The following is a 24,147-nucleotide window of genomic DNA, read 5'->3' as shown; positions in this document are numbered from 1 at the left end:
CTCTCACCTTCCCCTCGGCTCAGATGATAGCCAGAGGCACCGACGGATAGGTGGGTTTTCCGTTCTCTGCAAGATAATTTGGTGTGGTTTAGCACTATGGCGGTGAGACTCTTTGCTAAAGACTGGGCCAATCCATCTCGAGATTTTTGCTAAGATTTTTGCTGATTTTAAGTATTTAAAGAACTCTGTAGCACCAGATCATATTTGATAAGTTGCTATAAACTGGGCTACCCCTTTGAAGACTGTCTTTGGGAATTTAAAGATCTTAATAGTACCAGCTTATTTAATGAATAGATGTTCCATCCTGTTGCTGTAGTATGAGTATAGACAGATGTCTCCTCTTTTACTCTAACAGCAAAATGGTTAAAAAGTCATCTTACTTTAAAATGCTTTTTCGTCATTGTCTGGGCTTTTAGAGGTCTCTCTCTTTGGTCACCTATTCCTTAGAGTGACTTTATTCTGTTAAAATTAAAAAGAGGGAACCTTGGATGGAAGACTATCGCTTTCAATCAACAACATTCGTTTCTTCCCTCCTTTCTTTTATAGAGCGGGGCCTCATTTGACCTGAGCGAGTGCCAGGCGAGGTGAGGTAATCTCCCTAAAATTTATGGGTGAGTTTTTTCTCCAAGCTCTTAATCTATAATATGGACATACACAGATATCTTTGCAATTAATGTTATGTGTTTATTACATTTAGTGTTTTCTATAACTGTTCTGTTTTTTAGGAGAGTTTCTTTGTTCACAACGATGCAAGACCACCTTATAGCAAACCACTAATGGTAGGTCATCTCTTACTTTTCTATGTTGCAGTAGTTTAATTATACAGGTCCCGACGAAAGCCTTGGTAAGGCTGAAACATGTTGACCATATAGTTTTGATAACTGATAGTGATATTTGTTTTACACACTATCTCCACGCTGCTTTTAATTTTGCCACTATGATGATCTCCCTTCAATAAAGTAATGTCTTTGACATCATACTAGGCAATTTTAATTTATCACTTTCACAACTCTACACCTCTTTTTTTGCACTGCAACTTTCTTTTCCCTTCAACCCTCCAAACGTATCCTGTTGGCTTTCTCTCACTGGTGGATCTGAGGCTAGTATTCCTCTATACATCAGAGAGGTACCTAGCTGATACCAGTTTTCAACAAAAACCCAGAGGATGAGATTCCGCCGATAGGTGGGCTGATGGGTATCTTTCTACACGTAGCTGTCTCTCCTTTCCAACACCAACTACCTACTCACACTACTTATTGAGTGTACACAATTTTTAGACCCTTAGCATCCTGTGTGTGTTTATTGATAGTTAGATTGGGGGATAGGATGCAAGCTGGTCTCTAAAGACTTCTTTCCCCTGAGACCCCTTTTCATATTGTGTTTTATTGTACTACTGTCTGCCCTTAAATAATTAAAAGAAAACTTTTCATTTAATATCATTTCTTCTAAATGCATTGTGTTTTGCTTTAAGGAAAATGGTCTGGATTTGTAAGAAAAAGTTTCTTTATTTAAAAAGTAAACACAGACATGGTGGTCTGCTGTCCCCAGCAGGCCACCATCCCTGTGATTGTAGCCCAATGCCAATGGGTCGCAAATTGCGGCCTGCCTACTGAATATTGATGAGGCAGTTCATTTGCGGCCCCATTGGGAATCACTAAATGTGTCTGGGACACATTAGTACGTTCCACTTTGCGAGTCGCAATTTGGGACCCACAAAACGGAATGGTCGTACATCTGCCCCCTTAACTCTTGGCACAGATGTCCTTTTATGCACAGATGCATGCAAAAATTTAGGCCAGATTAAGCATGGAAAAATTTTAGCCCAAACGTACTATTGATTAGGACAGGTGGTCATGTGATGTTTGTGCGGTGCAAAGTGGTGCAAACGTCATTGCTGAAAAATTCACATGCACAAAGGAAATTTTGGAACCAAAAGTTAGTGTGAGCACCAAGACAAACACATTTTTGCTTTGCATGGTACCAACGTCTGCTAATTTTTGTAGAGAGAGCATACCAAGGCAAGAGCTGCGCAAATAACCTAAGGAATCCAAACAAAGCCAAGTTTACCAAAATAGCACAGCATGGCCTTGTGTAGAATTCCATCTCAATGTGAAATCTTGCAGAAACAATGTCAAGAGAAATTTTACATATCTCCATCAGGGCATGACTGGCCAGACCGGGAATCGGACGTTTCCCTGAGAGGCTCGAAACGTGGGTCCGATTTTGCATAAGTGGGGGCCGGTTTTGTAACAGGGGCAGGTTGTGCAATGGTGCTGCAATATAAGCCACCAATAATAAAAGCAGTTGGCCTAATGGAGAGAGGAGTTGGCCTAATGGCTAGGGCGGTCAACCTCGAATCTGGGGAACTGGGTTTGAGTCTTGGCAGTGATGCTGAACATCCTGTGATTCTGGACAAATCACGTAATCTCCCCGTGCCTAACAAAAAAAATAATGTGACCTCATGTAATGCAGCTGGAGCTATGTAAAGCTCTCTGTACCCGATACCTTTGGGTCAAGTTCGCTCTATATAAAACTTTGTAAAAAAACAGCACTCAATTCTCTCCTCCCGGGGCCAGGCAGTGGTTCCCCAGAGGCTGGTCCGAGCCAGAGCTGCTTTGGGTTTCCAGTACAACCCGGATCTCCATGCATAACTTGTTAAATGTCTACAAAAGTGCATGGTTTATGTGTCTTATACATGGACCGTTGTTTGCACTTAGAAATTTATACTAGAGGTTTTCCTTGAGTACAGAATTGACACAAGACACTGCTCGCTCAAATCGGTACCTTAGCAGGACACTAAGGTGCATATGTAGGAGCCCCTATCACTACCACAACATCAATTTTATCGATGTTGTGGTGGCGATAGGGGCTTAGCCTTATTTACAAGGTGGCATTAAGCCACTTAACATGGCTTAACGCTGCCTTGTAAATAAGGCCCTCTTTCAAGCTTTACTTAGCAAGGGGTGAGCAGTGGGTGTTGCGGTGGGCGTTCCAACGCAGCACCCATTGAATTTGACGCTGGCCCCTAGGTACAAGGGGAGCATACATAGGAGGCAGCTCGAAAATTAAGACCAGGTAAAACCTGGTCTTAAATTGGCGAAACGAAGAGAAATGCATTATTTCTCCTCGTTTTTGCTTTTTCCCTGTGTGTTGCCTTGTGCAGCACACATGGAAAAAGCAAAAGGCCATGAATTGTGTATGTACAGGAAGCTCCCCCTTCCTGTACATAAACCATCTTATAAAAAAGGCTATTTTGTGACTTTCATGTGCACTGCATTAAGCAGGACACATGAAAGTGACAAAATGGGATTTCAGGATTGTTTATGTGCAGGAAGGGACACCTTCCTACACATAAACAACCCTCCCTTGCACAACTTGCAAGGGTGCTTGCGTTGGTTCTACACTGCTAAGTGTAGCGCCATCAGAGGGGGAAACGCAAGGCTGCACCATATCATTGTAAATATGGTGCAGCCTTGCATTTCAGAAGGGGCGGAGTGAGGCGTTAAGCTATCACAGCTAACTTCTCACTACGCCTCTTCTATCGTACATATCCCCCTAACGTATTTGTTTTCAGAGCGAGTGTGTTGATGACCTCATTGGCAGGAAACTCTTTGTAGTTATAGTGCTCCACAGTTTTTCTTTTCATGCAGCGCACTGTAGAATTTCATGCTTTACGGCACTGCTGAAGTATTAGTTTCACCCATTGAACTTAAAGTACTCTGAGTAAGTTGCTCATGAAGAAGCTTGCCCAAACAGATCACTTGTCTGCAAGTCGCAACTAAATGTGTGGTTCCCCATCAAACCTATTGCTTGGAGCAAGTATGTTGTTTAAATGTGGGGCCTCATTTACTATATTTTGACTCACCGCAGTGCAGCAAGCCTTCCTGCTGTGCTGCGGTGCATCAAAATAAAAGGGCAGGAATGCGCCGTATCTAGAAGATAAGGCGCATTCCTGTCCTTCTCCCTGGCACCCAAACAGCAGCCGTGAGCCAATGCAGACACCCTTGCGTCATGTTGCAAGGGTTTCTGCTTTGCGGGATGATTGTCTTTATGCAGGAAGGGACACCTTCCTGCACAAAAACAATAATTGATGGCATTTTCCTCTTATTCTGCAGAACACATACAATGAGGAGAACACAAGGAGAAATAAAAGTATTTCTCCTTGTTGCACCACTCGGCATAGGATTCAGACACATTCCCAGCTTTACAAAACGTAAATCTAGGAATGTGTCAGGTTCCATGGATGTTGGGTGGGAACACCCACAGCAACACCCATGGAACGCCCCTTTCACGCAGAGTAATGTGTGAAAGGGGCCGTGAAAAGTCATGCAGGGTGACTCTACGTGGCCTTGCAAATATGGGCAGGCACCCTGCGCCGCCGGTGTAGCAAACACCTCGGGTGGGCTGTGCTGGTGACGGAGCGGTTCCGTCACGGGCCGCTTGCCGCGCCTGCGCGACGCTGATTTTGCGCCTGCGCTGCGCGTTCTATTGAGCGGGCGGGGCCGTGACGGAACCGCTCCGTCACAAGCACAGCCCACCCGAGGGGCGTGACAGAGCAATTCCGGAATTGCCGCCGCAGCGAAAGGGTTAAAGAACATGTACTATATAGTCTTGCCAATTGTTCTGTTGCAGCCCATTGGGGAGAACATTACTAAACTAGTGTATCTAGGAAAAGGCCCATTGCATGCTGGATAGCAAAGTGCAGCTGCATAGATATGACTGTCATACACTGCAATCTCCCCGACGCTGTGAGACTTTCTGATTAGAAGCAAATGTCAAACGCAAGAGAAGCTGCGTAAAGCATAATATATTGTGATTGCTGAAGTTACCATAATATTATTGTCTGCACTTTTCAGGAGGAAGTCAACAGCGCCATGGCAATGATACATGCTATCACGGCAAAACAAGAAGAAATGCAACAGAAAATTGAACAGCTGCAGCAGGAAAAACGCAGAGAGTCACGAAAAGTCAAAGCCAAGTAAGTAGCAAGTGTCAATATATTTAGTGAAACAGCTGTCAGGGTTCACCTAAAATCATAGATCAGTAAGAGGAGAATTTACCGTCGACAGGAGGAGATGTTGAATAGGGGTTAAGTTGTTGGCTGTCGGACAAGGATTACTCACTTAATCAAGTGATGTGACCTTGGGTAAATAATTCTGTCTCTCTGGGCATCCTGCACCCTACCTGCCAAACCTTGGAGTATTTATAAAAGATTGTAGTGGGGAATATCTGATCCCAAATTCTACAGGACACAAAGTCATAAGAATAATATCAGGGTATAAAGTAAAGCATAGGCAAGTGCAAAGAGGGAGTTAATGATTTACTATACTTATCTCCACATATATATCAACAAGGTACTTATATGTTGAGATAAGTGTAGAAAATTGATATCAGCTTACCTTTTGATATTTTGTCCCTCACTATTGCCGTCACGATATTGAAAGAGTGCACTGTGCAGGACTGAGTTTCCGGTGGCGCCAGAGAGTCAGAGAGTCAGTCAGCAGCAGTACGGGAGTACGGTCAGCGGCCGGCGGTTAGCGGTTAGCGGACGGCGGTCAGTGCGGCCTGGAACCAGCATCGAGGGTGAAGGGAAAGGCCGCTACCGCAGCTGTGTACGCCATACCCCGTAGCCGCCTCTGCGGAAAAAAAACAACAGCCTCAAAGGCAGCACCCTGCGCGACGGCCCCAGAGCGAGTAGCGAGGAGCGAGGAGCACGCTATAAAATCCCGGGCTACAGCCGAGTCAAGCAAAGCTGAGAGCAAGCTGAGAGCCGCGAGCCGCGAGCGGACTTCAGTGCCGAGAGACCTGCACGAGTCCCCCGCCCCGTTGCTGCTAAGATACGGTGAGAGCTGCGGGGGAGGGGGGGGGACTCGCAGAGCGACACTGTTCTGGCTGTCCTGGTTAGCAGAGTGCTGCTGCTGCAGCTGAGCTGAGCTGAGCTGAGTGGGTGGGAGAAGAAGAAGAGGATTGTACCCACCACCTACACCAGCCTACCAGCCAGACATTAGACATCATACATCGCCCCATGATCAACTAACCCTCAGGGGGGTCCCCACTCACTTGCACGAGGGGCCAGGGAATAGACAGAAGCAAGGGCTGACGCGGTGGTAGAAGCCGCGGCTGGTCACTGAATATCGTCATAAGGAAGTGGAGGAGTGGAGCCCAGCCAAGCCTAACCACGCATGTTGCATTGTCCCCCATAGCAGAGGTCAACATTACAACATACAACATACAACGAACAATAAACAATACACTAACTCTAACTAATTCAACTAAACAATAAATCCAAAAGTGACTTAGCTGCTTACGCTAGTGGGACTGAGCCCCATCCGAGCTCCATCGTATACCCAATAAAGCATTCCTTCAGTAGCCGTTACAATACAAACAAGAGCAGTCACACAGACCCACTAATCGCCACGTTATCGCGACACCGACCTCCTCTCCCTCCCCGACGGCAGCTGTCCTTCCTGGGGCAGACAGGCTTGGGAGGGCGAGCGGGGAGCAAAGTCGTTGAGGAATAGACACTTGAAGCCACAGTGTTTAAGGGTTAATAGCGAAGGGGCTCCTCAAGGGGATACAGCGTTGAGGAGCAGCTAGTATCAAGCCGTAGCTGTCCCAGCCTAAACATGAGGTCCGGCAAAATTAGAAAAGCCCCTGGCGAGAAATCAACAACATTGAAGGGTGCAGCGAAACGGAGAAAACTTGAAAGAACAACTGCAAATAAGGCTAACAAAACCTTAAAAAACCCTTTAATTTCACCAATTGCAACGCTTTTTGAAAAATCAATAGCGAAAAAGAATTCTTTACAGGACTTACGTTTCCATTTCTTGAAAGACCCGGGCTCAGCACTGTTCTCCACGACAGCTGACGTTGAGGGATTATTATCCCCACTGGACCCCTCTAAGGAATTTGAAGCTAACAATCAGACGGCAGACGTGAATTTACTTGCTCAAGCCAGCGAAGACAACCCTGCCATAAAAGTTCAAGTTCATCAATTAAACGGAGCTCAAAATAAAATTTCGCCTAACAGAAAAACAAGTTTAATCACAACAGCATTAATACACTCTTCCCGCCCGGATGACTTAGACTTAGATACCTGTAAACAAAAAAATCCTCGAGGCAATCAAATAAGAGAGTTTCCCAGCCTAAGTACGGTTATAATGGATACAACACCACAAAATCATATTTATCCATTCCTCCCTAGCCATGACGAGCTATCACAACTATGGTCTGATACCAACAAATTGCACGAAAAATCGAAAGAGAGTGATCAACTGCCTGAAACAGGCCCAGACCAACGGTTGAATCAGGTAGTGCATATTGTAGAGCCTGTAGCGCTCAAGGAGGACGCGGTATTACACTTACCAGCTCTGAGTAATAACATACTCTCACACGGATTAATGGCCCCTGCCCTAGCAGAAAACACAAGGCGGCAAGACAAACCTTCAACAAATGAATCAGTCATTACATCATGCAAAGACGAAGATTCGCCAATCCTTGTAGCTCCCCTTCTGCATGCTCTACAAACAGCTACGGCAACGCTCATAATGCAATCCGACAAGCTGGACATCCAAATTGACTTAATGCATATAATTGCCTCCTACATAGCTGGGATAAATACTAAATTAGATAATCTTAACACCCTAATTAAAAGAGCCCAAGCCAACACCACCGATCTGACACCATCTTGCCCCTGCGGCCCAATCCTTGACAAAATAAGCACCTTACCAACGGTTCTAGAACAGATCATTAATCTAAACAAACAAGCTATTAACCGTGAAAGAGCCACAGATTGCCCGAATATCGCAATATCCGTTGAACATCAAACAGGCAGTAACAAGTTCTGCTCGGAAAAAAAGATCGAAGATCTGACACCTAAGAACGTGAACAATATAAGTAGCGATGACACTCTGGACGACTTAACGACGGAACATACCACTGCGTTGCCAATAAAACAAATACTAACAAAAAGACAAAAGAAAAAAGAACGAAAAGCGAGAAACAAAAAAACTGAAAATGACACCCATCAATGTCCCAGTATGTATCCGATATTTTCAAATCAACACACACAAAAAACTTTGGAGCCTGGCTTAAGGGGAACAAGTCAAGACCCAATAGCAGGAGCCAGTTGGCATCCTACTAATAATACGTCATCAACAAAGGACCCCAAGGCTCCAGGTTTACCAAGAAGTCCGACTAACAGCCCCCAATTGCCAATACCCAAACAAAACGCTGCTGTAAAACTGACCAGCCTATTGGCAAAAGGGATAGAACACAAAACACCCACAACAAGGGATAACAACAATATTATCGATCAAGAGGCTACCGATCAGTCTAAGAACACTTTAAACGGGCTAAAATCCCAAGACCTGGTGCCAGTCCGGGTATCAAAAAACGCAGAATGGCCCAGTTATTCGATCAACATATCGCCAAAATCAACTCTCGAAAATGCCCAATCGGGGGCACATCACAAGGAAAACAAAGAAGCACATGAATGCGCTAGCAGACAATTGCAAAAGCCATCACAGAGCGAAGCGGTAAATCCGAGCTTGAAAGATAACAATCTAAAAACAGCTCCCCAAAGGGGAATACAAGTTACTCCTCAAAACTCCAGGGCAATCCCTCAAAACCCACCAACAGCCACACGGCGCCATCTGGTCCAGACAAAATTGAGCTTCTGCGTAGTCAATAACGAAAACACGCAACTAAATCATGAGGCGGCAAAAAAGCCAACGTTAGATAGCTCTAAGTTAGAAGACGTCAGTTTCCAAATTATTTTTACCCCGGAGTACCAGACTGAAGGCCGACACGATATTCTAAACAGGAGTAATATCTTAAAATTGATGCCGGAAATTAAGGACCTGAGTGCCATCAAATCGTCCGACTTAGTTCAGGTTCAATTCCTAAGTAGCACTAATGAAACTGAGAATGAACAAACGATGACAACCTGGAAAACTGCCGCATTAGTGCAATCAATACTTGGGAAATCGGCCGCATTTCAAAAGTGGGGTATTCAACTATCGCAGCCAATCTCCCCAAGATATCCGCTTCCTCTAAAGAAAAACATCCGGCCGCAACTCACAAGGAGTTTGGCGGACCTTGCCCCGAAAAAAACAGTATATTCTATTTTATACAATGCCAAAGGCAGATGTGAGGCGGCCATTACATGCAAAGTACCCGATACAGAGAGAGCGGGGGACCTGCCAACGCCACCCGATGCCTGGAAATGGCTTCCCAGCGTGTTAAATAACCACCGGATGAATTGACCGAACGATCTAGAAAGAAATAAAGCAGTCAATAAGAATATACATATAATTTCATGGAATATAGCTGGTGCAAAAAGATTGCTGGAGGATGGTCTCGCACTGGACGATTGGGACAATGCCGACATAATTGCCCTTCAGGAGACATGGCTGCAGGAAGACATCGCACTGGCCGGATTCATTCACTACACTGTACCCGCGAAAAAGTGTAAAACCTATGGCCGCGCCATAGGAGGTCTCTCAGTCTATGTGTCTACCGCTCTAAAAATTAATACAGAACAACTCAAATCTCCAGATCCAAGCATCCAGCTAATCAAATTATCAGGACAAAACCCACACAACCATAAAACGATAATTCTGATTAATTATTATATTCAACCTAATCTTCAAGCAAAAAACATAAGAAACGCTCTGTTATGCAAGGAAATATTACATGTAAATGTAAATGTACAGGTATTTATATAGCGCAAATCACCAAGCGGTTTCTAAGCGCTTGCTTAGGGAACCCGTCCTGGTATTCCCCTGTGAGATAACCCCGGCAAGGTATCCGCAAAGTGAAAGCCAGGCATCCCACCGCGAGGGGCCGTTGTGGAGATTAAGCAAGCTATTGCCCAGAGTCGCAGAGTGTGAACCCGTGAATCGAGTAGGCACTGGAGCGAGAATTGTCGAGTCCATGGACATTTTAGGACTCAAGACCCCGCCGAGCCGGGAATTGAACCCTGGTCCCGGGCTGACCTCTGCTTCCCGGTCTGCCTCCTCTAACCAGTGAGCCACACTTCTCCACCCACATCTACGAAGTACAGAACCAACATGGAACATTATATTAACTGGAGATTTCAACTCCAACCTGATATACACACCAGAGGAAGACGAGATATTAACCACAGAGAATACGCACTGGAACGTCCCTAAGCAGTCACATGGAGTGACAAGGAGTCGAAAGGACATCTTAGCCATACACTTAGTAACGGAGCTGGAGTACCTAGGTATGAGAGTACTGAACGGCAGGACAGAGGAAGACAGACCACCGAAAAAAACTTACTATGGTCCTTACAATCATTCAATATTGGACTTTACCATTGTAAGCCTACCATTGATTCCACTATTACTCACCTTCTACATCGAATATACACCAATGAGTGATCACGCCATGCAACACCTTAAACTTAATTTTCTTGCAGAAACACTGCAACCTGCGTACTCCCTAGAGGGCCAACCAGGTACAACTAACCTAAAACGAATATACTGGAATAGCTCCAATAAAGAGAAGTGGATCTCAATAATAGAGGCCACACTGCAAGAATTGGGCAGGACAACAATGGATAAGACACAAGCCTGGTCCCTTTTTTTAGAGAAACTGAAGACAAAAATGAAACCATTCAAAATAACGGTTAATAGAAAGCACCCAACAAAGAAATTGCCGTTGGAGTTACAAGATCTAAGAAGGGTTTTACGCAGAAGTCAAAAAATCCTGCAACTAAAATCAAATGACCGGCGATACTTGGATACCTTCCTTGTTCAAAGAAAGTTATATAAAAAAAGGATCTGGGAATATAAAAAGAAGACGAATGATGAATTCTGGATCAACCTGTTGGCGAGCTCTAAGCTCCAGGACTCAAGCAAATTTTGGAAAATAATAAACCAACTAATAAGACCACAAAACGTACTAACATCGTTCATCCAAGAAAATGAATGGGCAACTTTTTTGTTGGCAAAGTTTAAAGACAATCCAAAGAAGGCTCTTGGGCAGCAATTCCCTCCTGAGGTTCCCCAAAAAAACAGCAACGATGAACAGCACTGTAGCCACCTAACAACATTAGTCCCAAGGAATACTGCATACCTTCAAACCACAGACGGCTGCTACTCGGCTGAAGAGATAATCACCATCATTAGAAAGGGTAAAAGCAACGGAGCGCCGGGCCCGAACGGTATCCCGCAAATGGCATTCAAATACGCACCAGAATTTTGGGGCCCACCTCTCGAAAAACTTTTCGCAGATGTTCGAACCTGTAATCACATCCCCGAAAGCTGGAAAGGCTCTATTATTACGCCTATATATAAAGGAGGAGACAGAGCTAATCCTCTAAATTACCGTCTAATAACACTCCAGGACATAGAAGCTAAATATTTTGCTTCTCTCCTCCTAAAAGACCTGGTAAATTGGGCAGAAGACAAAGCACTCATTCCAATTAACCAAACTGGATTTAGACCCGGTATCGGAACAACGTCGAACATATTGTCAATAACCATGATAGCAGAGAAATGCTGGCGCGTTAAACAGGACTTGAACCTGTGCTTCATTGATCTGCAAGCGGCATTTGACAGTGTGGATCGCAAGATACTATGGGCAAAGCTGAAAGCATGGTCTATACCGGAGAGCATACTTAGGGGCCTACTCTTATTCTACTCAGACACCTGGACACAAATCAAGATAGGGGACGGCTCACATCTATCAAGAAAAGTATATACATCAATTGGACTAAAACAGGGTTGCGTTTTAGCACCATATTTATTTAACCTATTCATTTCTGATCTTTCGGGTAAATTAAACGATTGCAATGCTCACGCACCGAAACTTGGCAACCTCTTACTTACTCACATGGCTTACGCCGATGACATTGTGCTTCTGAGTTTAACTAAAGTGGGCCTATCTAGACTATTAGCAGTAATGACAGAATTTCTGGCGATAAACAATCTTGCTCTAAATCTGTCTAAGACAAAAACAATGCTAATAACCAACCGTCGTTCGGCGCATCTTAAGATCATGCTTGAAGGTAAACAGCTGGAACGAGTATCAAATTATAAATATCTAGGATACTATATCGACGACAAACTCACCTTAAATGCCCAAAAAAACTACTTGAAGCAAAGAGCTGGAGCCTTAACATTTGCGCTAAGTACACTGGCAAAAAAACTGGAAGGCCCCTCATTTAAACCCCTATTGGCAGTGATGGCCACCAAAGTACTTCCTACTTTATCGTATGCTAGTATTGCAATGCAGGGCAAGGACGCAATCATGTTAAATAACCTCATTACAAAAATCTATAAGAAGGTTTTACAACTCCCGAGCTCATCTTCACCAGCGCAGATGCGACTAGAATTTGGTCTAACGAACGAGTTACTGGGAAGACTCTATACATGCATCAGAGTATGGTACCGAATTAAAATGAACTCCACAAACAATACTATAAACAGATTCTTATGGCAGGAACTAGAAAGCCAACAAAACTCAGTAGCCAAAAAATATCTGACTGGCGCTCTGGAGCAAACATGTACTGCCAACCTGTGGGAAAAAAACTTGCCATTCACTTCCTTTAAACAGACATTAAATAAGGCGGCCAAATTTCACTCGCTGATTACAGACAAAGCAATTTTTTCAAGCCGTTCCCACTCCTGGTCTGTGATTAACAGTTATAAAAAACTCGCCCCTGCTGCGTATCTTGACACAACATATTCGGTTTTTATAAAAAAAAGGCTGATGGCCCTGAGACTCGGAAAATCGCCAACCTTGGCAGACGAACCGTCCTGGATACGTTCAGTCTCATACGCTTGTCGGTTATGTGGCTCCTCAAAAGAGAATTTAATCCATATTATATGCCACTGTAAGTTTCTGAACCAGGAGCGCACGTTCTTTTTAAAGAACTTTTTCAGGATTAAAAGACTACGTACCTGCAGGTCTGCTATTATTGGTGCTCTGGACCCAACAGCCCCTATAATCAACTGCAAGCTGATAAAGTTCCTGATAGCCTTTGAAAAGCGCTTGAAAGCAATATGAACTTTTAAAATAATAAGGTTTTTTATATCATTAATTGTCTTACTAACATGTAGCTTGATAAAAAGCTATATTCTTTTTAAATCTTGTGTTTAAAATTGTATTCTGATGAATTTTACTGTTCTCTCTTATTGCAAAAGACAATTTTCACTAGCCCGTTTGTTATGGTTTTAATTAACTAAACAATAAAGTTTTACTTACTTGTGACCCGTCGATATTTTGGATTTGGTATTCCCAGCCCACACATTTACAAACAGGCAGCTCACTAGTATTAATTGCTATTTGTTGTAACTGTGCTGTGATGAGGACATCCCGTGGATCTCATTTCACCAAATTGCCATTGGAGGCATAGGTGACACCAGACAACATTTAAATCCTCAAGTGGTATCACAGTATCAGCTCCTCATTTCACCCTTAGTCTGAGGGATAAAGCAAAGTGCAAGGAGTGATAAGTACAAAAAAAATAGTCTGAGGGATAAAGCAAAGTGCAAGGAGTGATATGTACAAAAAAATAAAAAGGTCTCCTAGAGTCTTTTCCACTATTCTAGTGTTATCAATGTCTTCATTAACTCCGAACCCAAGAGATGCAAGAGCAGTGTTAGATATTGTAACTTATTGTTCAGATGGGGCTACAACGGAGCACTGTGCCTTATCACGATACAAGATTGTGCACAGTGGAGATTGCACAAATACAGTTCAATTTCAAAAGTTTTAGGCAGAGATTAACACCTAGATTCATCATCGGCATGTTTTGCGAGTCTGTAATAACGATTATTAAGGAATCGCTATTACAGACTCGCAAAACGAGATTCAAGTAGAAATCGCAATATTTATTGCGATTCCTACAGCTTCCTTATTTGCGATTAGCTAATTGCTAATCGCAAATAAGGAATAACTCCCCATTCATTCCAATGGGCCTAAAGGCCCATAGGAATGAATGGGGACACATATCAATGTGCGAATCGTTATTAGTGATTCGCATTTTGAGTTTGCGATTTCAAGGGTGCAGGGGTGTCCAAAGGACACCCTGTTGCACCCCTGAAATGATATTGGACGCTGGTGTTACGCACACACATGTCCCAAGGACATGTATGTGTGTGTGACATACAACTTAGAAAAATGCACTTAAGTGCATTTTTCTAAGTTTCCGCTATTTACCACGAGGTTTGACTTCGCGGTAAATAGCGGCCCAAAATTGCGAATTCGCATTTTTTTAATGTTTCATGAATTGCATTTAAGGAATCTCAAATAGAGATTCCTTAAATGCAATTCCTCGCAAAATTGCGATTTCTATATTAGCGATTTTTGCATTTGGGATGATGAATCCCAAATGCAAAAATTGCGCTCGCAAAGGGCCAGATTCTCAGAATCTGGCCCTTTGCGAGCACAATTTCCTTTGATGAATCTGGCTGTAAGTGATTTGTCCTATCACACATTTGGACAAGCACAAAGGCTGGGATTTGAACATGGGTCCCCTGGTTCCAAAGTTGGCAGCTCTAGCCACTAGCCACATCTCCTCCTGCCAAATCTATTCCACACGCAGTACTCTGGGTTGGTACTACATACTCATACTATACTTAAATATCAAAGACGGCAAAGGCAGTGAGGGAAAACAATTACAGCCGCACTTACTATTATATCACTTAAAGTAGGTTCTCCTAACAGTCTAGCTTGGCCCAATCTGGAGGATTATCACATCACCGTCAGCGTTGTGTGCATAACAGAATACCCATTTTAGAATTGAACGATGACTTAGTGCATGAGCACAGAACGTGTCCGGAGCCTGATACGGCCGATATAATTAAGTTTGCCAATCATTGGATACATCGCAGAAATTCCAAATTGACAAGGACGTCTGTAGAAGAAGTGATTTTTGGAGTTTTACTTATCAACCTGCTAGGACGTGGATTAGAAATTTCCACGATAGCCTTGATGAAACCCGATCTGGTGAAACGTGTTGGCTGTGTGGATCAAGAATAAAAGATTTTATCTATGAAGATTAATCCCTTTGACAATTTGTGTGATTTGTGCACATATTTCATGCTATTTAATTTGTGCCTCTTTGAGCAATTAAAGTCATACTATACTTAACACAGGCACCTCTGTATTACCTGTGTACTATTGTACCTCGCTGATACTAGTATAGGGCCCACTCCACAAAAAAGATAGAGATCTGTGATGTAATAGGCGTATGCCCATGACTGATGGAGACTTCCAACTTCTGAGACTATTCATGGAAGACCAAAGTGGGCATAAACTACACGTATTGTGTACGTGTTTTACCTAAGTGCATGTCGTGTCTCCACTGAAGAAACCTTTAGGCGAAGGATTAAGATAAATGTGAAATATCATGTTAACTTTTGTTTTTATGTTTTCCTCAATACGAAGACGATTTCCCGTGTGAACAATTCTCTTATCCTACGCTCTTTACAAGTAGTGCTACTCCATGGACTTACTCACACTTTCACCTCAGTTAATGACTGAGCCTTCTAGGCGCCGGCTTAAAAGTGCACGAACTATGGGGAATGCGGACAATGTATTGGATATTTAATCATAGTCAAGCACATTGGCATTGATCATGGGTAAAGATCGGTCGAAAAGAGAATAGGAATTAGACACAACAAAGAAATTAGGTACAATGCTGTTTATGCAAGTATTGCAATTGTATTATGAAGTTAATAAAGAAGATATTAAAGAAAGTGCTCGGTGTCCCAAGTATACAGCAGTTATTAGCTGCCTTCTAACATATTAGTAGGGGCTGAAAAATGGTTGGTTTAGAGAGCTTTCAAAACAAACCATGTTTTCAGCCTCTACTAATATGTTAGAAAGCTGCTAATAACTACTGTATACTTACTATAGGGTCGTTCTTGTACATTATGAAACCTTAATGTATGTCACAAATTGTCACTTTTAATCTGTAGGTTCTAAGTTAACTTGGGGCACCACGCACTTCTTTATTATTTATTTCTCTGTTGTGTTTAATTCCTATTCTCTTTTCGACAAATCTTTACCATGATCAATGTCATTGTGCTTAACTATTATCAAATAGCCAATACATTTTCCGCGGGAACCACTGTCCCTTGATATATGATAGATACCCAGGTTCCTTGAGTAGGGTGGCCCTTGTTTTCCCTGAACGTGAACTATGGGAAAGTCATAGCAAATATGTGGATAATTATGACTCGGTTGGTCATACCATGCGCAAACGTGTTACAAACGGTGTAATCCTGCTTAAAAAACAAGGCAAACAGCATGCAAATGATATTTCATAGAGTTTTTGGTTTGCCCCTCCCTATCTCTGCAATTAGTATTAGGCCTTTTAATGCATAAACAAGGGGATATTTTCAACTAAAATGCTGAACACACAACCTCTGGTATCCAACCAACACTGCATTGTGATGCAGCACCTTAAATATCTTCCCATTATACTTTATTTTTGAGAATTGCGCTTTTTCCAATGGCATCCCTTCAAAGCGCACCACAAGGTGTCTTTTCAAACTATAAAATTGTACATGTGTTGAACATTTCAAACCTAAAACCTTGACACATTTGACACTGAATATGAGGAAGAAAACCATCTTGTGTAATTGTAATAACCAGTATATCATGAAATGTATTTTTGGGCCCACCCCTTTTATGTCTTGCACAGAAGAACACAAAAAGAAGAGTATGGATCACACACTGTCCCGCTTCCGCAGCAAAGCGCTCCACTACAAACCTCAAACGTCGCAGAGCCAATTCTGATTAACCAACATTTTACGCATCTTCTGCAGACCACCAGCTCTGAGAAAGGTAGGAGCAATCTGCATTAAATAAAAAGCAGTAATTTAAGCATTTTCCTGTTAATCAAGTGACTTACCCTCTCAAAGGTTTGCTGTTGAAAACACTCCGCGTGAGCAGAACATTCAAATGCATTATATTTTGTTATATTTGTAATGCTGTCCGCCATCTTGTAACCTTCACTCTGTTGGCGCACGTATCAATAGACGGCTCAGGAAATTATTTGGGAACTAAGGGGCATATTATCAAGACAGGCGATAAAATTATCGCCGCTTTAGAGGCAGAAAACCGCCGCTAAAACTGCGATAATGGGCTTGATAATATGTTCTATGGAATTCCAATTGAAGCCCATGTTAGATGTGAAGGACATTTAACCTGAGCTTCAATTGGAATACCATAGAGCATATTATCAAGCCCATTATTCGGCCGCTAAAGCGGTGATAATTTTATTACCTGTCTTGATAATATGCCCCTTAATTATGCAAAAGATAATTTTATTCTTTATCATTGTCATTAGAGATTGCCAGTCACCCTACGGAATATTAACAATCCAGTTGGGTTTTCAGGTTAACCAAGAACGTATTTAAATAGTCTCCATATGTAAGCGGTCCTCATGTACATTCATCACGGAAGCCTGAAAACCCTCACTGAACTTGGTTGTTAAGAAAAAAAGAATTCATCATGGAGAAATCCTTTGCCCTAAACCCTCACAAACTTAGGGTGTTCCATTACACTATCTGCCCTGGAAGGAGAGTTTTTTTTCCAGTGGGAAGAGATCGGAGAGGTGTCTCTGAATGTGAACAAACTCACATGTTTGTGGGCGTTTGCAAACTCTTAAGGCAAACCCTGCTTGGTCTGCCCACCCACCACCCTTTGTGGGAAGCTTATGTTAGGTCTTGAGGGGGGATCTTCGTGGATGAATCAGGAGCCAGTCAGGTAGATGAGGGTATTGCCTTTAGTTTTTTACTAGGCACAGCATTGGTTACATAGCTCTAGTCATCATTCATCCTCCCACCAATTGAATTTATTACCAACTTCAACTCAACATCCGCCCACCAACAGACAGCCTATTTCATCATCATTCATTTTCAGCATTCCACACTCTGGCTCAGAGGTAGAGGGGCTGGGAACACACAGGATGATACTGTTTTCTGCTTCCTCTCTTTTTCTTGGGGAATGGGACTGTAGGGGTCAGAGCAGACTGAATTCCAGGAGGCTGAGTGTCCATATTTGTGCAGTTTCCAGTGCTTAATAGGTAAACAAATAAGTGCCAGGGTTCTCGTCAGGAGGCCACCAGCTTGCACCACACATTGCTCCTGCCATGCTGCCATTGATAGTAACACAACTAAAAGCCATCACTTTCCTAAACGTGTGACAATTCTGACTATTCCAGGATCCCAAAGCTATAAGAGTGGCTTGGGTGGCAAGTAATAGTCCTTTTTAATGTATATTGGATGAATAATTCACTGTTGGTGTGGTCATCTACAAATTAACCAGACAGCTCCACCTTGTAGCAGACTGTCACAAGTACTGGTGTTGACAATTTAGTGCTGGTGCCAAGCACCGGAAGCCACCAGTTCAAATTAAGCACTGGCTGTTTCAGATATGCACTTAATAAGTGCGCATTAGCTTTTATCGGAATTGACAAAGGGGTGGACTGAGTCAGATCTTTAGCAGATTGTCATTAAACTTCTGGGTTGTAAATTCAGATTGGGAGGGTTTGTACCCCGATTTCTCTTTTTCTCTTAAAGTATCCAGATTGTGTTGAGAAGAGAGCCAAAGCAGTGAAAGGATGTGGGCAAAGGTCATTAGAACCAGAATGACTGCAATGAAGAATCTCCATTTAAATAGTGGTACAGTCACATCCTGGCTCACTTTCCCAGGCAAACGAGCTTTGAAAGAATCTGCTGCTTTGGTGTCACAACAATGTGATTTATTATATTTAAAGAAGAAATCCTCTATTAGCTTCTCGTTAGCTTCACTTGGCCAGGATTGTGTTTTCCTTTATTTATCACAGTTACCAGATCCAGGCTTGAGAACAGAAATCCTAAGGGCTCGGGTGGGATGTAATCCAATCTATTCTTCCCACCCATATAGGACAGGGGTGCAAAATAATAGTGGTCTTTGTCCCTGCCCTTTGAAAGCCAAATGCACTATTACGCATATTCTTATGGACTGTATTTTTTAACTTGCAAATCGGATCAAGTTTTTAAGACCTTTCTTTTTTAAATATAATGTTCTTCATAGGAACAAAGCGGTGGAGTTACTGTCTGAGATGCGATATTTAGATGTGGCAGTAGGGATTGATCAGTTCTTACGATCTGCTTTAAAAAAATGAAATGTAATGGAGAAGGGGCGGTGAGGAGGGGGGTTCATTTTAAAGGTTTTAATTAATGTGTATTATTTTTAGAATGTTTTATGGACAATTGTCTAAATAAAGTTGTTTTTGAACCCGAACCTTTTTTGTAGTTGTGGGTGGAGAAGTAAAGTAGTAAAATACCTAAATGGTATCCCTTCCTGCACATAGACAATCATTTACAAAAAATTACGTTTTGCAATTTCATCGTGTGCTCCATTAAGCAGCACATATAGAAGTTACAAAATGCCATTTAAAGATTGTTTGTGTACAGGAAGGGAAACCTGAGATGGTTTAATTGCAGACACCTCTGGTGCTGTCCCATCTGACTTAAACTTTATAGCTGAAAAACTCAGGTATTTAGAAGGCCAGCTTCAAAGCAATAAAAAAAAATCACCCTCCTTCTTTCACCCATCCTGTCTTGCAACCATCCTGTCTGCAGACAGCCATGACTCATGGCTGTCTGCAGTTCCTGTCTTCTTCTTTCTACACCTTTCTGAGAACTATATCCCCTCCTTGTTACTTTCGTCTTTAACTTATCTAAATTTCACTGAAATTCCAGGATGTTCTGAGCCCCATTACTGCTTTTTTCAAGGTTCCACCTGTCACTTTTTTATTGTTGAATGTTCTTTACATTGAGATGCCTGCCTCCCTATGAAGCACACTGACACCTGTATCAATGTAGAGGTAGTCCATGTTGCAAGATGTTTCTTTTTATCCTTGTTAGTCAATAAAGTCTTATGTTTCTGACCAGTATACAATGACTCTGCAAGTCTTGGTCAGGGTTCAGTTTAGAATGGGAAAAGAAGAGAAGGAAGGTAGGGGATATATGTTAGTGATAAGAATCTTCTCATATTGGCCCTGCTAACAGTCCTGAGTTATAGTGTTTTTCTTTCAATGTGTAGGGGAAATAATTATAATAGACAAAATAAGGTTTACTGGAAGGTAGATACTAATAATGCAACTGTGGAAGTAAATCAATGCGAATAACACATTTGGTTAAAGGTTATAAGAGCTGACCTTGCAGGAGTAGCATAACTGATGCATTATGAAGTTAAGGAAGAAGCCTATTTTGGATTCACATTGAAAAATAGGTAATGCATATGGTGAAGTTAGGCCAAGATGAACTATGATTGGCATTGAACTGAGCAAAGCTTCTCTAACCAGTGTTGACACCAAGAAAATATACAGAGGGTTACTCATCAACATAGGCTGCATTGCCCTAGCATCACCGTTCTCTCACCATCAGCTATGTAAGTAGCAATGACTCCCCCACTTCTGACGTGGCAAAATTCCTCTCATGCCACCCTTCATGGGCCTTGGGAAAACTTAGGAATTCTACACATATCTGAGGTACATGTTTAATAGGTCGAGATCAACATCAGCCATATTCCTGGCCTGGGAAGACAAGACAGCCAGCGGGACCTGTCACAATGTAAGACATGAGGAACCCAAGAAATTACCCTCTGCTATGATGTGTGAACATCCAAGTATTGGTTACTCTCCAAATTTCCAGAATGACCTTTGGGATTTCCTCAGGTTTAGTGTGTGTTAGTAGGCCCAGTGGGATTTTATAAACTCCTTCATGTTTTGGGAGTGGTGTGCACCAATGAGAGGGAGAAAAAGGAGGGTTGCCTTTGTTGGTGTGGGGCTGGGAGTGCACTTCTGCCTGGCAATCATGAAAGGACACGTCACAGACCCCGACATCAATATGGCAGACCTCTTCCACCTGCTGAATATCTGTCACTGTACTGTCAGAGGCCAGACTCCTCTGTAATCCAGATTATTCACATTAGAGTTCTGTGACAAGAAGTGGTGTATTTTAGGCAAAGACTGTGCCATTGCTAAATTCTAAATCAGAGCCTATATGTAGAAACCTATTTGTGGCCATGTTGATAAGAACATTGTTGATTTGTTTATGTTTTGATGAAACGCTTCACAAAATTTTACATTCTGTAGTTTGCAGTGACTATTCTTTGATTCCATAGGCACTGGCAAATCACAGACTGTAGACCTTGGATGGAAAACAGCGAAAACCAGAATAGCAACACCTGGTTAATTGGCTGCACTTCTTCCTGCAGTGCCCCCCCCCCCCCCCCCTGGCGGTCCTGACTAAATTCGGATTTGGCCCTGAGTTTATTGGCTGGGTGCGGTTGCTATATACAGAGCCGCTCGCCCAAATAGTTGTAAATAATCGGGTCTAGGCGTCCTTTCAGCTTGGTCGGGGCACTCGGCAGGGCTGCTCTCTCTCTGCTCTTCTTTTCTTGCTGGCTCTGGAACCTAAACCTTGGTTGCGCTGGGAACCATTTATCCGGGGCATTCGGTGGTCCCCTGACTGGGAAGACCGAATTTCCTTGAAAGCAGACGATATTCTGCTTTATTTAACCTCTCCCCGGAAGTCCCTCATTGTCGTTTGCGACGTCTTGGCCTCTTTTGGTAAAAATTCCGGGCTCTCCATCAATTGGGGGAAATCCCTGTTGTTTGTCCTTAGGGGGGAACCCCCGGTCCCTCCTCAGCACTGTCCCATTCAAATCAATAAGGATGGGTTCCAGTATTGGGGATTTTCATCTCTCTTGACCCAGCAGTCAGGTATGCCCAGAATCTCCTTCCCCCTCTGCAGAGGCTTAGGAGTGATATCGCAAACTGAAGGAAACTTCCGCTTTCGTTGTTTGGGCGAGCGGCTCTTTTTAAAATGATGGCTCTGCCTTGTTTCCTTTATGCCCTACAGAATACCCTAGATGTAGTGCCAGCCAGCTATTTCCGTGAGGTGGAAGGGTTGCAGCGGAGGCTCTTATGGGAGGGCAGACCCCGTATCGCTTTAGCTAAGCTGACGCTCCCCTGGTATCTTGGAGGCATTGCCCTCCCGGATATTAAACGTTATTATTGGGCATCCCAGCTTGTTGCGATCAACCATGGAACGTATGGTCCCATCGCCGATCCCGGCTATGCCATGGATAAATGGCTTCTCCCCAGCGGTAGATACAATAGGGCGCTGTACTCTAAGCCAACTAAGCTGGACTTGACAGGGCCGAGTAAGCATGCTGTTTGGATCTGGCATGATGCTACGAGTTCTCTAGGATGGAGGGACAAACTGACGTTGGCCACCCCACTTTTTGACTCGAAGAGGTTGGGTAAGCTCTGGAGGGCAAAAGGATTTGATAAGTGGAACCTGATTGGGATCTCCACCATCAGAGACGCCTGGGGTAAGGGGAGGATTAAGTCCTTCGAGGAAATGCAGGCTGAATTCGAGCTGACGAGATTTGAATATTTCCGCTACGCACAAATTCGACATTCACTCCAGGCGGTTTTGCCCGTAGACGCGGATCTCCCGGAGGCTTCGCCTCTCGAAGATAGAATTTTGGATGGTCACCTCCCAGAAAAAACGATCTCCCTGATCTATAAGAAGCTAATTAATCACAGAGCTGATCTACTGGGGAGTTGAGGGATAAGTGGGTGGCAATCGGCTGAGTCCTCTCCTAAGGTGGTCGCCATTCCTGCACAGCTGAGGCTCGTTCAGCTAAAAATACTACATAGGGTCTATGTCACGGGACCCCGCCTGGTACATATAAGTCTGTCTGATACCGGATTGTGAAGACGGAAGTGTCGTCTCGTGGGTACATTCCTTCATATCATCTGGGAATGTCAGTATATCACTGAGTACTGGCGTACGATACACAATACTATACATGAGGTCTTGAGGGTCTCCTTGCTGCCGTAAGCGAGGAGATGCCTCCTTAACATATGGGAGCCTACGGACCTCAACTCTGCACAGACACAGTGGGCTACATTGGGTTTCATGATAGCGAAAAGGGATATTGCCCAGCTGTGGGGAGCCGAACAGCCTCCCACCCTTGAGGTTTGGAAAAATAACTTAGACTGGAGTATGTTTAGGGAGAAGACTGTTTTCATGCCAAGAGGCCGCCCTCGAAAGTGGGCTTTGATATGGGGTCCTTGGAACAGATATAGAGGAGAGATCTGTGTGCCACCCAGGGAAGCTGTTTTTGATGTACCCCCATCCCCGTGAAGTTCCTGATATTGTGTGTATTCTTATGTCCTGTACCCCCGAAGGTGTTATATCTGATAAGACAATATTCCTCTGTACTGTGAATTTCACTGATGCTTTGTTTCAATAAAAAGAATTGTTAAAAATAAAAAATAAAAAAAATAAATGTTGCTCCCATTCGTGCAATATAATCATAATCTTATGTCAGTGAGTGAGTGATAACACTTTAAATATATGAAAACCAAAATGGCATGATCTTACGCAAGACTTATTGAGAACTCAGTGACTGACAGTGATTATCGCTATTTGGTGGCATGATTTCCATGTCTGTTTGCAGTGTTGTTTCCCTTAAATGCATGAAGTTTGGTAGTAAGGAACAAAGCTAGCTTGTGCATATGTTAGTAGGAAACAAGCAAACTTAGACTTAGACGCCTACTACTAGGGCATCTGTTGTAATTTTGACTTTTTAGCTTTGCAGTTGTTACAGATTTTGCTCTTCATTGCTACCCCTTTCATTGCTGTCATACAGGACTTCTTCCAGATGTGCTCCAAGAAAACCGAGACCATATTTTTTAATGGTGCAAATGCAAAACTACATGTCCCAGAATTTTACTGTTGAAAAAGTAATGACTGAATGTGTTATGCATGACTTTGGGGCACTAGGCAGCCACACCTTTCATTTAGTCTGTATTTTGTCACCTAATGGAGCAGTAAGTGAGGAACCTGCACTCGTACTCCCTACGGGAAAAAGAATCTTTCATAAGGTGATAATTGGTGATCGGTCACCCTAGTATGTGTCACCGTTTACTCCACGTCCTCCATATTGAGGGGTACAGTGCTTGAACTGAGGGAGCAGTTAGGTAAACAGAGCAGTGGCATAGCTAGCTGTTGTGCCTCCCATGTCAGCAAGAAGGGAGGGGGGTTGTGCTAGAGAGTCCAGAGACAGTCGCAGGTAGGAGCGGGGGGAGACCAA

General features: G+C 43.2%; 1 protein-coding gene across 1 annotated transcript in view; it reads left to right on the top strand.

Moving 5' to 3' along the window:
* Nucleotides 1-24,147, top strand: part of ARHGEF33 (Rho guanine nucleotide exchange factor 33) — a 508,340-nt gene that overhangs the window by 22,717 nt on the left and 461,476 nt on the right. Inside the window, exons 4-5 of the mRNA XM_078647973.1 lie at nucleotides 4,857-4,978; nucleotides 16,685-16,827. Of these exons, the coding sequence (XP_078504099.1) occupies nucleotides 4,857-4,978; nucleotides 16,685-16,827 (265 nt within the window). The remainder of the gene's footprint in view (nucleotides 1-4,856; nucleotides 4,979-16,684; nucleotides 16,828-24,147) is intronic.

The sequence above is a fragment of the Lissotriton helveticus genome, chromosome 6 (assembly GCF_964261635.1).
Source record: "Lissotriton helveticus chromosome 6, aLisHel1.1, whole genome shotgun sequence".
In the NCBI taxonomy this organism is placed as follows: Eukaryota; Metazoa; Chordata; class Amphibia; order Caudata; family Salamandridae; genus Lissotriton; species Lissotriton helveticus.
This window is presented reverse-complemented; position numbering and strand designations above follow the sequence as displayed.